The sequence below is a fragment of the Pelophylax lessonae genome (genome assembly GCF_965119305.1).
Source record: "Pelophylax lessonae genome assembly, chromosome: 8".
Classification (NCBI taxonomy): domain Eukaryota; kingdom Metazoa; phylum Chordata; class Amphibia; order Anura; family Ranidae; genus Pelophylax; species Pelophylax lessonae.
The window spans coordinates 225,860,333-225,875,162 of NC_138775.1; the positions used below are offsets into that span (position 1 = coordinate 225,860,333).

Here is a 14,830-nt window from a genome sequence, read left to right on the forward strand (position 1 = left end):
ATTTATCGCAAATGTACAACCCTATATTCTGCCCACAGTTGGAATCATGCCTTCAAAAATCAGATCACAACACTGCAAGGACAGGCCAAAAACCGGACAAACCCAAACCGTAGCGAAGTGCAGGCCAATCTTTCACTGTTCTTGGAGGCAGCTAGTGGATTTTATACACAGGTAAGTTGTAAACTCTGCATTTAGATTACCCTTGTAAATTCTATGGATCTCCTACTTACACATCCTCTTCTCTTAAAGCTTTTGCAGGAGTTATGCACTGTGTTTAATGTGGATTTGCCATGCCGTGTCAAGTCCTCCCAGCTAGGGATCATCAGCAATAAGCAGATGCACTGTGGGACGGTGGTGAAGCCTCAGTCCAGTTCTTGCGCTTATATTTGCCAGCACTGCCTGGTACACCTTGGAGACATTGGTGAGATTCTCAGGAAATGGGTCATAAGTGGTTATTTTTAGAAATTCTAGATTACCATCCAAGTTCATATTTTTCAGATTTTTCATAAGTAATATTTACTCTACATTCTTAATGTTTATATTCAGTTACCTTATTTTCCTCCCACTTTGTGAAACTTCATCTTGTTCTAGCCTATTGGTTAGTCCAGGTGCTGATCATCCATGGTATCAAACAAGGAGTGTATCTACTTGAAATGTGCCAGCAGTGCATATTGCAGCTCACTGCATCAGTAGCTCAGTTTGCATGCAGGACAGTTTGCATCTTTTTTTTTTTTTTGCTGCTGTTTCTGGCTGTTATTTTAACTAGATGTCTGGTAAGGCAACTCGACTTTTTTGCACACATGTTAAAATCTGCATTGTTTGTATACTGTTTACTGTATATTTTCTGAAAGCAAAGCCCTTGAGAATTTTAGTGCTATAAAAGTAATTTGGACAAATCTAGAGCTGCGTTTCTTAAAGCCGGTATCAAGCTCTCAGCTGCAGCAGCTGTGAGCTTGATTTAACACTGGTCTACCATGCCGCCTATAGATGCGTCTAGGTAGACAAGTGGATAAAGATGGCTTTGCTTGGGGAAGCTATGTAGACCGACATTGCTCAACGCCTGTTCTGAGAATGCTAACCCATTTGTTTCAATCCTTTGGATTATTGAGAACTGTCATAAGTATACAGATGTGCCATTCAGATTTCAGTCCTCACTTTCTGCATGCTTATTCCAGCTTGGTGACCCAAACTATTTAGGTCAGACTTTTGCTGTTATACTCTTCAACCCGTAGAAGTCCCTCTTTTTGACCACAAAATGTTCTCAATCTGCTGAGTTGAATGATACCCAGTGTTGCTAAATCCAGAAGACTAAGGAAAGATTGTAAGTGCAGGAGATCATGGCTCCGCCCCCTGAGCATGTCACCCTCTAATCTGTGTATTAACGCAGAAAGTGGCACTTATGCCAGATCTTTGCTGCGCTCTGCATCATCCAAGATGGCCCACAACCATGTGAAGACAGGCAAGGGCCCAACTTCATTTCATGAGATTAGCACTTTTCTAAATAATATAGAAAAATTTGCAACTCTCATATCCCAGAGAAAGTGACCATTAGACATTTCTTGGAGTATTCAGCTGAAACAAATTTTGTAAGGAAGCAAAACCTCTGTCAACTGATGAACATCTAGGACCTTATTCAGTTTAAATCCATTAAACCAGCTCAGGACCAGAGAAGATTGGAGACCGCATGCAACTGTGAAAACTCCAGTTTGACATGCTAATTTTAGATTTGTGTCAAATTTTGTCTGAAGTCAAATTTAAAGTGTTACTAAACCTAAAAAAAATTCCCTTAATGCATTGTTTGCAATAAGGTAAAAAACTTTTCAGTTTCTCTGTGCCTCCCTTCCCCTGTGTGAAGGGGAAGAGAGGGGAGAAGAGATCAGCTCTGTGCACGGCTGCATCTTTTCTCCCCTTCCTCTTCACACAGCATTTAAGCAGCAGCAGGAGCCATTGGCTCTTGCTGCTGTCAATCAGATGCAGTGAAAAGGAAGTGGAGGACAGGCCTAAGTCCCGATGTGTAAGTTTATGGAGTGCGGCTCCATAGACACACAGGTCGGGAGCACGCAGACTACGCTCTCCTATTGCTGTGGTAGTCTGAAAAAAGGAGGAGCCAAGTTCGCCGCCAAGGTCCCCAGAGGAGGAGGATCGGGGCCACTCTGTGCAATACCACTGGATAGAGCAGGTAAGTATAACATATAACAAAAAAAAAAAAAAATCAGTGTTTAGTAGCTCTTTATTATAATCGTTTTTTTTTTTTTTTTCAGCTCGCTATAGGAACCAGACAAGCCAGGCTGAATCATATTATAGACATGCTGCTCAACTTGTCCCCTCCAATGGTGAGTAGAGAACCATTGTTTGATTTTGGCTCTTTCAATTATTTCAAATGATCCTTTGTATCAGGCTGTGTGTGTGTGTGTGTGTGTGTGTGTGTGTGTGTGTGTGTGTGTATGTATGTATGTGTGTGTATAGACACACACACTGCTTAAAAAAATTATAGGAACACTTTGAAAACATCAGATCTCAACTGGAAAAAATATCATGCTGGATAGCTATAGTGATATGGACTAGGTGATGTGTTGGGAAAAAAAGGATGCCACATCATTTGATGGAAATGAAAATTATCAACCTACAGATGGCTGAATTCAAAGACACCCCAAAAATCAAAGTGAAAAAATGATTAAGCAGGCTAGTCTATTTTGCTGAAATTGTATTGCAGCAACTCAAAATGATACTCAGTAGTTTGTATGGCCCCGACGTGCTTGTATGCATGCCTGACAATGTCGGGGCATGCTCCTAACGAGATGACAGATGGTGTCCTGGGGTTTTTCCTCCCTGATGTCTGACGTCACTTGCCTGACGAAGGGGCCCTGTGTGGCTCTGAAACGTTGCTGTATATTATATGACCATGGAATAAAGTTTTTGGGCCCTTTTGAGGAATCCTTGATGTGCTTGTGACATTTCTTCACTCTGAACAGACTAGGGTGCAACCTGGCGGCCTCGGATGGACCGAAACATAATGTCCTAGAGGTGTTCTAGGACATTATGTATTAGAGGTGTTCTATTGGATTTAAGCCAGGCGAATGTGGGGGGGACCATTCAATGGTATTTCCTTCATCCTCCAGGAACTGGCTGCATAGTCACGCTACATGAGGCCGGGCATTGTCATGCACCAGGAGAAACCCAGGCCCACTGCACCAGTGTAGGGTCTGACAATGGGTCCAAGGATTTCATCCCGATACCTAATGGCAGTCAGGGTGCCATTGTCTAGCCCGTAGAGGTCTGTGTGTCCCTCCATGGATATGCCTTCCCAGACTATCACTGACACCCCACCAAACCGGTAATGCTGAATGATGATACAAGCAGCATAATGTTCTCCATGGCTTCTCCAGACCTTTTCACGTCTGTCATATGTGCTCAGGGTGAACCTGCTCTCATCTGGGAAAAGCACAGGGGGTCATTGGCTGACCTGCCAATTCTGGTGTTCAATAGCAAATACCAATCGAGCGCCACAGTGCCGGGCAGTGAGCACAGAGCCCACTAGAGTACGTCGGGCCTTCAGGCCACCCTCATGAAGTCTGTTTCTGATTGTTTGGTCTGCTGGAGGTCATTTTGTAGGCCCCTGGCAGTGTTCATCCTGTTCCTTCTTGCACAAAGGAGCAGATGCCGGTCCTGATGGGATAAGGACCTTCTAGGGCCCTGTCCAGCTCTCCTGGCATAACTGTGTGTCTCGTGGAATCTCCTCAATGCTCTTGAGACTGTGCTGGGAGATACAGCAAACCTCCTGGCAATGGCACGTATTGATGTTCCATCCTGGAGGAGTTGGAATGCCTGTGCAACCTCTATAGGGTAGCCTCGTGCTAACAGTAGTGGCACTGACCCTAGCCAAATTCAAAACTATTGAAAAACAAGAAAAGATGAGTAGGGAAAAACATGTCAGTGGCCATCGCCTGTAAAACCATTCCTGTTTTGGAGTTTCTCATTATTGCCCATCTAGTGCACCTGGTAATTTCATAAACACCAAAGCAGCTGAAACTGATTAACAATCCCCTCTTCATACTTAACTGGCCAGATCAATATTCCAGGAGTTTTATTGACTTGATGCTATACTCGAATTGAGTGTTCCTTTCATTTTTTTTTCTTTTTTTTTGAGGTGTGTAATCCCCCCCCCCCCCCCCCCCCACACATGGTGGGACACCCCTGCTGTGTAGCAAATTTCTTTATAAAGAATTACATCTGATGTGGCACTCCTTGGTTTCCACCAGACATTCTTAAAAAAAGAGAAAAATTGAATATGCAATCTCAAAAAATTGTAGATATCTTGTTTACTTATCTTTATGCATTTACATGTAAATATACATTTACATGTAAATATACATTTACAAGCGACTGCACAGTTTCTGACATGCATATCAAGCTGCATGATGGACTTATGCATGTCCGAAACTGTACAGTCGCTTGTAAATGTATATTTACCTGTAAATGCATGAAGATATGAAGTAAACGAGATATTTACAATTTTTGAGATTGCAGCTCCAATTTTTTTTTCGGCTATATATATTATACTATACTGAACAAAATTATAAACGCAACCTTTGATTTTGCCCCCATTTTTCATGAGCTGAAAACTGGGATCCATCCATGAAGAAAATTGTGATCCATCCATGAAGAAAATTGTGATCCATCCATGAAGAAAACTGGGATCCATCCATGAAGAAAACTGGGATCCATCCATGAAGAAAACTGGGATCCATCCATGAAGAAAACTGGGATCCATCCATGAAGAAAACTGGGATCCATCCATGAAGAAAACTGGGATCCATCCATGAAGAAAACATCTCTCCAAAGTGCTAGACGGCATCGAATGTGAGCATGACGATGAACTGCAGTCAGGTTGAGACCCAGATGAGAACGACGAGCATGCAGATGAGCTTCCCTGAAACGGTTTATGACAGTTTGTGCAGAAATTCTTTGGTTATGCAAACCAATTGTTGCAGCAGCTGTCCGGGTGGCTGGTCTCCGATGATCTTGGAGGTGAAGATGCTGGATGTGGAGGTCCTGAGCTGGTGTGGTTACACGTGGTCTGCGGTTGTGAGGCCAGTTGGATGTACTGCCAAATTCTCTGAAACGCCTTTGGAGAGGGCTTATGGTAGAGAAATGAACATTCAATTCACGGGCAACAGCTCTGGTGGACATTGCTGCAGTCAGCATGCCAATTGCACGCTCCCTCAAAACTTGCAACATCTGTGGCATTGTGCTGTGTGATAAAACTGCACATTTTAGAGTGGCCTTTTATTGTGGGCAGCCTAAGGCACACCTGTGCAATAATTAGGCTGTCTAATCAGCATCTTGATATGCCACACCCGTGAGGTGGATGGTTTATCTCGGCAAAGGAGAAGTGCTCACTAACACAGATTAAGACAGATTTGCGAACAATATTTGAGAGTAATAGGCCTTTTGTGTACATAGAAAAAAATGAGTTTAGCTCATGAAAAATGAGAGCAAAAACAAAAGTGTTGCGTTTTTATAATTTTGTGTGTATGTATATGTGTATGTGTATGTGTATATGTATATGTGTGTGTGTGTATATATATATATATATATATATATATATATATATATATATATATATATATATATATGTGTATATGTGTGTGTGTGTGTATGTATAAAATATATATATTAGTGTCTGTATGTATGATAATTGTGCAGTTTTATAAACTTAACAGAGCTTGTCAAACAAAGCACCAGCTGTAATATTTTATGGGTTTAGAGACACTGCACTCCAGCGCAAGCGGAAAATGAGGTTGGGAAATTGCTTTCAGCCTTTCTACCATGGTCTTAAGTTTCTCATGCATAAAAGGCTGTATTTTTCCAGATAGCTCACTTGGTTTGTCACTGATTTGGAAAATCCCATTTCTCTTTCGATCATTGACGGAGACAGCTCCTGATTCTTCTTAACCATTGGGTTATACTGCCCCCTACAGGAGTAGGACACTGGGCAGGAAAAAGCTTGACTATGCCTATGGGCAGTCCCAGGGGTTATACACACCCACTCTGTTATAGGGACTCCGTTTTTTTTTTTTTTGCCTAGTCAGGCGGAAGGACCTAGTTCCATGCTGGGATCGCTGATCCTGGCAATTTTTTCATTTCAAATGGATTTTTTTTTTATTTTGTTCCTGTGAGAATTACAATTAAGTGCTGGACTAAGCGACTAACTGGATAATATAGATCCTTAGGGTCCCCCTAGTCTGGGCAGTGAGCGCTTGCAGACCGCAGCTCTGTGCTAGGTCAGCCGCGACATAGCCCCACTGGACCGGGGCTGGCCTGCGTGTTTAACATCTCGAGAGGACGCATACGAACTGGCTTCGGTCTGACTCGCAGTGTTTCCTTCAGGCCGAGAGCACCCACATTACGATGGAGTGGTGTCCTGTCCAGAACGTTGCCCACCCTGTGCTGGTGTAGCAAGTAGCTGTCCCCTCCACTACCTCTGGAGGGTTTTGGGGTCGATAATCGAACCCCCGGGTTCCCCTTCCTCCCAGCCCCTCTAAAATTTTGGTCACTGTGGGTCTTTCGGCCATCCCCCTGGTGAGGTGATGAGCTGGCTTTTGAATGAAAACAAGTGAAAATGTCCTCATAGATGACAGTAAATCCCTTCGTATACATAAAGTGCAACGTGCAAAAGTGCAGACTTCAAAAGATATATAAATCCATCAATCATGATAAATAATCTAATAGATCCCTTCACCAGTGTGATTGACTGGCACCACTGTGCTCTCTGGCCTCTCACCTCAATAACACTTGCATTAAGTGTATATTATCAATGCATCCTGGAACTGGCCATAAACGTTTCCTCCACAAGATGTCCTCAGCGCTTTGGGTTCCAGCAACCATCGTCCAAACCCTACGCGTTACGTCACGATCACGTGACTTCTGACGTTTGGTTCCTTTAGTGCGGGCTCCATTGCCGCCCTGGAATCTTTTTTTTTTTTTTTTTTTTTTTTAAATCGGAAACCAAGTTTATTGAACAAAACTAAGGTTCACAGGCTTTACATAATAAGCTCTCTTACAAAGAGAGAATAAACAATCAAGTAGAATATGCACAGCATTCCCAGATGAGCACAACTCCAGCAAAATGCATCCAGTTGCCCGGTCATGGTCCCATGGCACAACACACATTTCCCTCCTCACTCCAACATCAAAAACATAGGGCACTATTGCAACAAGCGGTCCATGATTAGATCTGCGGGGGCCAGGCCCGGCTGCGCCAACCACCCGCCGCCCTGGAATCTTAACGTGGTGCTTTCAGCTGTACTGAAGTTTCTCTTTGAAAAAATTTGGGAGGTTTCCCTGCTTATGTGTCAGTGTCTGTAATTTCAGTGGAGTTGCTTCTATACAGTTGCCAGTCAGATTCAAACCCTTGAAAGGTTAGATATGATGCAGCAGAGATGAGGTTGCATTTCACAGATTCCTATGTGAGTATCAGTAGCAACTGTTTTCTGATAGTATAAATTGGCCATAGAAATATATCTGATGCCCAGGCTGAAATGTTTTCATCCTCTGTAACCTCTGGGTTTTCCATTTTCAGTGTACAAGTGGAAATATCTACATGCTATAGTTGTCCCCTTGTTTTTAGACAAACCTTTCTCTTTCTGTAACAGGACTTTTTTTTTTTTCCAATCTACAGGTCAGCCGTATAATCAGCTGGCCATTTTGGCCTCCTCAAAAGGGGATCATCTGACCACTATTTTTTACTACTGCCGCAGCATCGCTGTTAAATTTCCTTTCCCAGCGGCTTCCACCAACCTGCAGAAAGCACTTTCTAAAGCTTTGGAAAGGTATATTTTTAGATTGCCCATGGTTTTCTGTTACTTTTTTCACTGTACTCATTTTCATTTCCTGGTTGTTTCCAGTCGTGAAGAGGTGAAGAAACGCTGGGGTGTGTCTGATTTTATCAAGGCCTTCATCAAATTCCATGGACATGTATATTTAACAAAGAATCTGGACAAAGTGAGCCCTTTGCGAGAGCAGCTGGAGGAGCAGTTCAAGGTGAGTAGCAAGTAAGGCTGTAGGTGGTCATCCTAAGCAATTATGCAGCCAGGTTTCAAGAGCAAAGCATGGCTTTGACAATTGCTGAAAGCATGCTTGCTGAAAACTGGTATGTTTGTAGTCTGTTTCTCTTTAAATAAATTGAAGGCATTTATGAACACCTATGTCATAATTGTATGTAAATGTGTGATTTCTTTTTGTATAGCAGCAGTGGGCCGCTGAGCCCTGGCATGGTTCCATTGCATTTGAAATGCTTACGATTGGTACAGAATGATTGCAATTTTGCCAGTTCAGCAGGGACTGGTCAAATTTCGATCTATGTGTGGCCCTTCCCGTTTGACAGAAGGTAATCGACAACCGGAGTATTCTGAAAGCAGAGAGTCCCCACTATGCGAATGTTGTAGCAGGCTGGATTTCGCCATTGCATCGCTTGTGTGGATGGGGGGAATCATTTTTTTTTTTTTCCTTCTTCTTCGTTCAGCTCACCAGCTGAACAAAAAAGAACTAGCCATGTATACCCAGCTTCTGGTCTCCTAACAATCAGTCCAAATTAATAGAATTTCTGTTTACTTAGATCTTTCTATGTTCAGAAGCCCCAGTGTACACATCGGGTGTGTTGGTGAAATAAAGATCATATATACAATTGCTATCAATGGAGGGGAATTATTTTGGTTTTCAAGAAATTCATGTATACAAACCTTTTATGGGCTAACAAAACCAGTTTATCAACCGCACTGGTCACATCCGTGCCTTAAATCTTGCCTATAATAGTAAACTTGCTTATATCACTGCAATGTAGACACCCTAGGGAATCCTATGGTTAACATACATTTGTGTTTGCAATACATTTTTTACCATGCATTAACCACTTTGACTTTAATAAGGTCAGAAAGAGAGCACCAGCTGACCCTAAAGTAAAACTTGAGGAAAATGTCTAAATACACAATTGAAATACATATGCTTATCATTCTACCTGCTAAAGGATTTGCAAATCAGCTGGAAAAAGTCTGTTACGTTTTCTTACTCTGCTAGATGTACTTTAAAAACCTGGTCAGTCTGAAATTTCCATACAAATATTCAGTGTCTGTAGTAATATAATGTATCCAGTGAAGTTTTAATTTAACGCAGATAGATTACAGATATTTTCCTCTGTGTTTATTTGGCATATCCCTCCTCCTCTAATCCAAGCATTTAGGCTAAGTTCACATTTTGGCGTTGCTATTTACAGGCGTTTTTATGGGCGTTTTTCAGGCATTTTACAGGCGTTTTTAGGTTGACAAGTAACCAATGGAAAAAAATAAACGCCTGTAATCTGCCCAAAAAGAAGCTCGTGTACTTTTTTGAGCGTTGGGCGTTTTGCTTAAAACGTCAAAACGCTCAGATGTGAACAGGGGCCATTGAAATTAATATGGTTTGTCTTTTTAGGCGTTTTTGGAGCTGATCTTAGAGCAGAAAAACGCCCCAAAACGCCTACATGTGAACTTAGCCTTAGGAATCCGTGCCACATATCTAAGACCTGTCTTTAGCGCCCCTACTGATACCAACATGTCAAAGTATAAAACTGAATAGATGCAAGCATTGTTATTGAATGCTTAAAATGTAAGCATGTGGCGTATATCAGGAACATGCTCTAATCTCCCCTACTGTCAGCATGTACACAGGTAGTAAAGCTAAATAGTTTTTATAAAAAAATGTAGTATGGTTGTTTTGACTTGCTAAGGGTCCTTTCACACGGCTGCTCCGTGTGTCCGCAAATCATCCTATTTTTTTGCGGATGATTTGCGGACATAACGTAAGTGAATGGCACTGCGGATGTCAGCGGAATACCATCCGCTGACATCCGATTTTCCTCCTTTCAGTTCTGTTCCGTTTTTTCGAATGGAACAGAACCCTATTTTTTCATCCGTGTAAAAAACGGAAAGGAAGGAAAATCGGATGTCAGCGGTGTCATCTGCAGTGCCATATACTTACATTATGTCCGCATATCATCCGCAAACGGATGGGATGATATGCGGGCACACGGAGCGGATGACACAAATGTCATCCGCTCCGTGAAAAAAAAAAAAGTCCCGCAGCGGACTAAAGCAGCGGAGCGGCCGTGTGAAAGGACCCTAAGGGTGCATTCAAATTTGCAAATGCACCTGCTCAGTGATTAGATGCGAGAACTCCAGCAGGGTTCCTGCAGTTAGCTTTAAGCAGTAGCCCCATTGAAAGCAATAGGAGGCTGCTAGCTCCTGCAACTTATTGCACCCACTCACATGCAATCTCTTATGCAGCTGTCACATGTGAGTGATTAGCCCTGGATACAGTTTGCCTGAATCCAGGGCTGATCACTTGAATGGAATTGTTGTATGAGAGTTTACATACAAGTGGACATGATCAGATCCAGCAGCCTCACAGTGCTTTCAGTGGGGCTGCCTCTCACAGGTAATCGCAGGAATCCTGAGGTTCGTGCATCTAATTTGCGGAGCAGGTGCAATTGTGAATGCACCCTTAAATTATGTCCTTGGTTACATAATTTCTGACATTAACATCTCCTTAATCTGAGTGGTTCAACTGCTTCTGGTTTTTCTTTCAGAATATGCTCTTTCAGAAGGCTTTTAATGCGCAGCAACTGGTCCACATCACAGTGATAAATCTGTTTCAGCTGCACCACTTGCGGAGTTTCGGCACAGAGGCTGAACAACAGAGCTATAGTGCAGAAGAGGAACTTTGCTGGTCTCAGCTTCTGACTCTCTTCAGTAAGTGTTGTTGTTGACAGTGTGCGACTCTCTACCATTTTGCACTCAGAAGTCTGCATCTTTAGTGAGTTGACGGGGCATAGTAGGATATCAACATTTTTGTGAGTTTCAAATTTTCTGAGATTTATTTTACTATAATTTTGGGTTGTCCTCCAGAAAAGAAGGGAAATCTTCCAATGGCCACACTAGTTCTGGTGACCTGGCAGTGCCCAAGGAATTCCCTTGATATTCAGGGATTTCCTGTTTTGCTATGGGACAGGAAGTGAAGTAAAATCCTTGCAATGGGACACAGATGGTGTGAAAAAAAAATCTTACAGGTATTATAACCCACCCTTACTCTGTCCAAAATTAAAAAAAAAAAGTTTGCCTATAGTTCTACTTTAAACCCAAAAACAAAAATCTAATATATTACAGCTTACTAATCCAGAACAAGTTCCCGCCCAGCCTATAGGCAAATGACAGCTGGGCGGGACATTAGTCTTACTGGGTGGAGGTCATATGACATCCTCCCGCAATGTTCCCCACGGGCTGCATCATGGCACGATCTGTCACTTGCTGTGTCCACCGGACACAGGCGATGACAAATTACTGTGCCTGGCCGGTACCATGTGATTGCTGTGACCAAGCACAACAGATCTCATGACAATTGTTAACAATGGATGGCTTTCATACATGTCATTCATTGTTTATAATTGTGTTGCTAGCTGTGATTGGTCACAGTGATCACATGGGACATGGCCAATCACAGTACCATGTGATTAGCTGAGGCCAATCACAGCTAATCACAATGCACACTAAATGAATGAATTTCATTCAGTAAAAATGGTTGCTTATAACGGTGACATTCACTGATATACAATTTAAAAAGAAAAATCCTGACCACTTCCCTAGAGTAGTACAATGTTACTATGGTAGCACTGTATTGCTCTGGTCACAGTGTGTTAAAAAAAACACATAAAATAAAAAAATGTGATAAAGAAAACAAATTAAAAAAAATTGGGGGTGTTTATATTGTCCCTGATTACCGCCACACCAGTTATATGATGACACTGTACTGCATTGGTGACATTTAATTTTAATAAAAATTGTGACAAAAAATTACAACTTTAAAAAAACTTTCCAAAAATTGGTTATTTGGGGGATATTTTTACTGTCCTGGCGTTTTTGGGTCTCGAGATGAGAGCCCATCAATTTTCACTACTCTTAAGTTTCCAACAGACTAAATAATAAAAGCTGATTTGGGATTATTTTCACCAAAGAAATGTAGCAGAATTTGGTTTGACCTAAATTAATGAAGAAAGGTTATTTGCAAAATTTTATAACAGAAGCGAAGAATACCATGTGTGTTTTGTTTTTCAACATTTTCACTCTTCTTTTTTTTTCTCTTTTTGTTTTTTTTATACGGACATGGACCCATGCCCTCCTCTAGTAAAAGCAACCCCCCCCCCCCCACAGTAAGAAGACCCCAGCTAGTCACACAGTTAACTATGTTGATCTCTTCCCAGCCAGTGTATTTTGTACAGTGACAGTGCATATTTTTAGCACTAATCACTGTGTCACTGATTCCCAAAAAAAGTGTCAAAAGTGTTCCTGATTTGTCCGCCGCAATATCGCAGTCCCTCTATAAGTTGTTGGTCACCGCCATTACTAGTAAGAAAACCTAAATATAAATTCCATAAATATATCCCATAGTTTGTAGACAGTAATAACGTTTGTGTAAACCAATCCATATACGCTTATTGGGTTTTTTTATTTTATTTTTTTTTATACCAAAAACGTAGCAGAATACATAATGGCTTAAAATAATAATTTTTTTTTTTACCAGTTGCCGACCACCCACTGCAGTTTTAATGTGGCAAGGTGGCTCAGCTGCACGAACCGACTTAACTGTACGTTAGTCGCGCGCGGGGCAAGGGGACGCTTCACGCCCGCCGTCCCCGCAATGTGCTGATTCGGTTCAGAACTGATCAATCATCAGGTCCAGGCCAACTATTTTTGGCCTGGAGCTGGTGATCGGTTCTGACCAATTGCAGAACGTCCTGTGCCTGTGTAATGTAAGCACAGGAAATTATGCAATCTTCTCTCCTGGAGCCCTTTTCGGCGTGCGAGAAGAGAGCATCAACTGTGAGTACACAAGCACTACACTAACACCAGCACACATAGGCACATATTAAAGTGGGCAAAGCTTTTGCGCCAGGATCTGGAGGGGGAACAGCTTCTCCCTGTCTTTGCGGAGCTGGCGGACCAGTTGGTTGAGGGGTTTGCAATACCATCTGTGATGTCCGTGGATGCAGCTTCCTTAATCTCTAGGCTGTCCGTGACAGCAGTGGTCCTTCGGCGCAGAATATGGCTGAAATGCTGGCCTATGGACCAGACTTCCAAGCCTTATCTGATCTTCCCTTTGTGCGGGATCACCTGTTCGGATCCTCCCTGGATGATATCGTTAAGCAGGATTTCAAGACAAGGGATCGAAGTCTGTAAGGACCTCCTCCTGAGGTTCCAATGGAACCTGATCAGGTAAGCTGAGAGTGGGTCCTTCTGGACCCGTGGACCTCCCTGATTCAAGAGCAGTGTGTCCACAAGCTGATGCTGTTCAGCTACAAGATGAAGTTTTGGCTTATCCTCCAGAAAGGTTCTTTCCTGACTATCTGCATTTATCCCAGACCGCCTGCAATGTCTCTTAGGGGCGATGCAAGACTTGCTACTATAACTGGTGATTGTTCCGGTCTCCGAATCGGAACGCTTTTTTATCATGGGTTTTACTTAAACATGTTTACAGGTCCCAGGAAGGAAAGCGAGATACATCCAATATTGGACCTTAAAGCTCTGAACCCCTTGTGCGGGTACAGATGTTCCGAATAGAGTCCGTTCATATGGTAGATGCATCTCTACATCAGGGGGATCTTCTGGCCTCGACCGATATTAAGGACGCTTACCTTCATATTCCGATATGTCGGTCATCCGCCCCTCCCCCGCTTCCCGTGGGCGAGGAGCATTATCAAGAGCTCCTTCCTCTGGTCTTCACAAAGTGTTTGCCCCGGTGTTGGCACTGTTGCGCCAGCGGGGGATTGCGGTACTGGAGTACCTGGATGATCTTCTGCGAGCGGAGTTTCTGACTACTCTGACGGACAACCAGGAGATTACTGTACGGACTCAGCAGGAGTTCGGTTTGAAGTTACATTTACAGGTGTTGGCCCTGGTTCCGTCCGCCTAATGGGATTATCTGGGTCTGCTCTGGACTCGGCCTCAGCCAAGGTGTTCCTTCCATGGGACAAGCTCCAAAATCTGCAGGAGGAATTCGGCAGTTGGTCGTCTTTCAGGACTGGCATGTGTGGGTGCTGGGTCTGATGGGGTCTACCTTCGAGGCAATTCTGTTTGCACAGTTCCTTACGAGACCTCTGCAAAGAGATTCTTGCCATGTGGGGCAACAATCCACAGTCTAGACAATCTGATCCTGTTGAGCCAGGGTACGAAAGGGGCTCTGATTCGGTGGCTTTGCTCTCCAGCACTTTTACAGGGAAAATCTTCCTTCTCCTGTACTGGATGGTGGTCACCATGGATGCCAGCCTGTCCAAGTGGTGTGGCGTTTTTGGCACGGATTGTGCTCCGGGGGTCTGGACTCTGGAAGAATACAGACTACCGATCGATCTACCGGACATTTCCTCCGGAGGTGTTCCATCACTTGTCTCCCAGTGGGGGAACTCCTGAGGTGGTCCTGTTTGTATCTTGTCTCAGCAGGCAGGTGCTTAGGTTTGTGGCACGGTCTCGGGATCCTTTGGCCAACTCCACAGACGCACTGGTGGCTCCTTTGGGGCCAGTATTGTCTGCTAAACATCTTTCCTCTTCTAGAACTTCTGCCAAGATTCCTGCGTAGGTTTGAGGCAGAAGGGATTACGACCATCCTAGTGGCTCCAGATTGGCCTCGCCGGTCTTGGTACGTAGATCTGATAGACTGACCTCGCCGGTCTTGGTACACAGATCTGCTAGGGTTGGTCGCTGATGCTCCTTGGAGACTTCCTCTTAGAGATCATCTGTTGGCTCAAGGG

The 14,830-nt window shown here is 43.3% G+C and overlaps 1 protein-coding gene across 4 annotated transcripts in view; it reads left to right on the plus strand.

Annotated features, from left to right (window-relative positions):
* Window positions 1–14,830, plus strand: part of SMG7 (SMG7 nonsense mediated mRNA decay factor) — a 130,093-nt gene that overhangs the window by 52,235 nt on the left and 63,028 nt on the right. For all 4 annotated transcript variants that reach the window (XM_082266017.1, XM_082266018.1, XM_082266019.1 and 1 more), the window contains exons 4-9: window positions 39–171; window positions 250–421; window positions 2,262–2,333; window positions 7,682–7,832; window positions 7,908–8,043; window positions 10,622–10,784. In XM_082266017.1, the coding sequence (XP_082122143.1) occupies window positions 39–171; window positions 250–421; window positions 2,262–2,333; window positions 7,682–7,832; window positions 7,908–8,043; window positions 10,622–10,784 (827 nt within the window). The remainder of the gene's footprint in view (window positions 1–38; window positions 172–249; window positions 422–2,261; window positions 2,334–7,681; window positions 7,833–7,907; window positions 8,044–10,621; window positions 10,785–14,830) is intronic.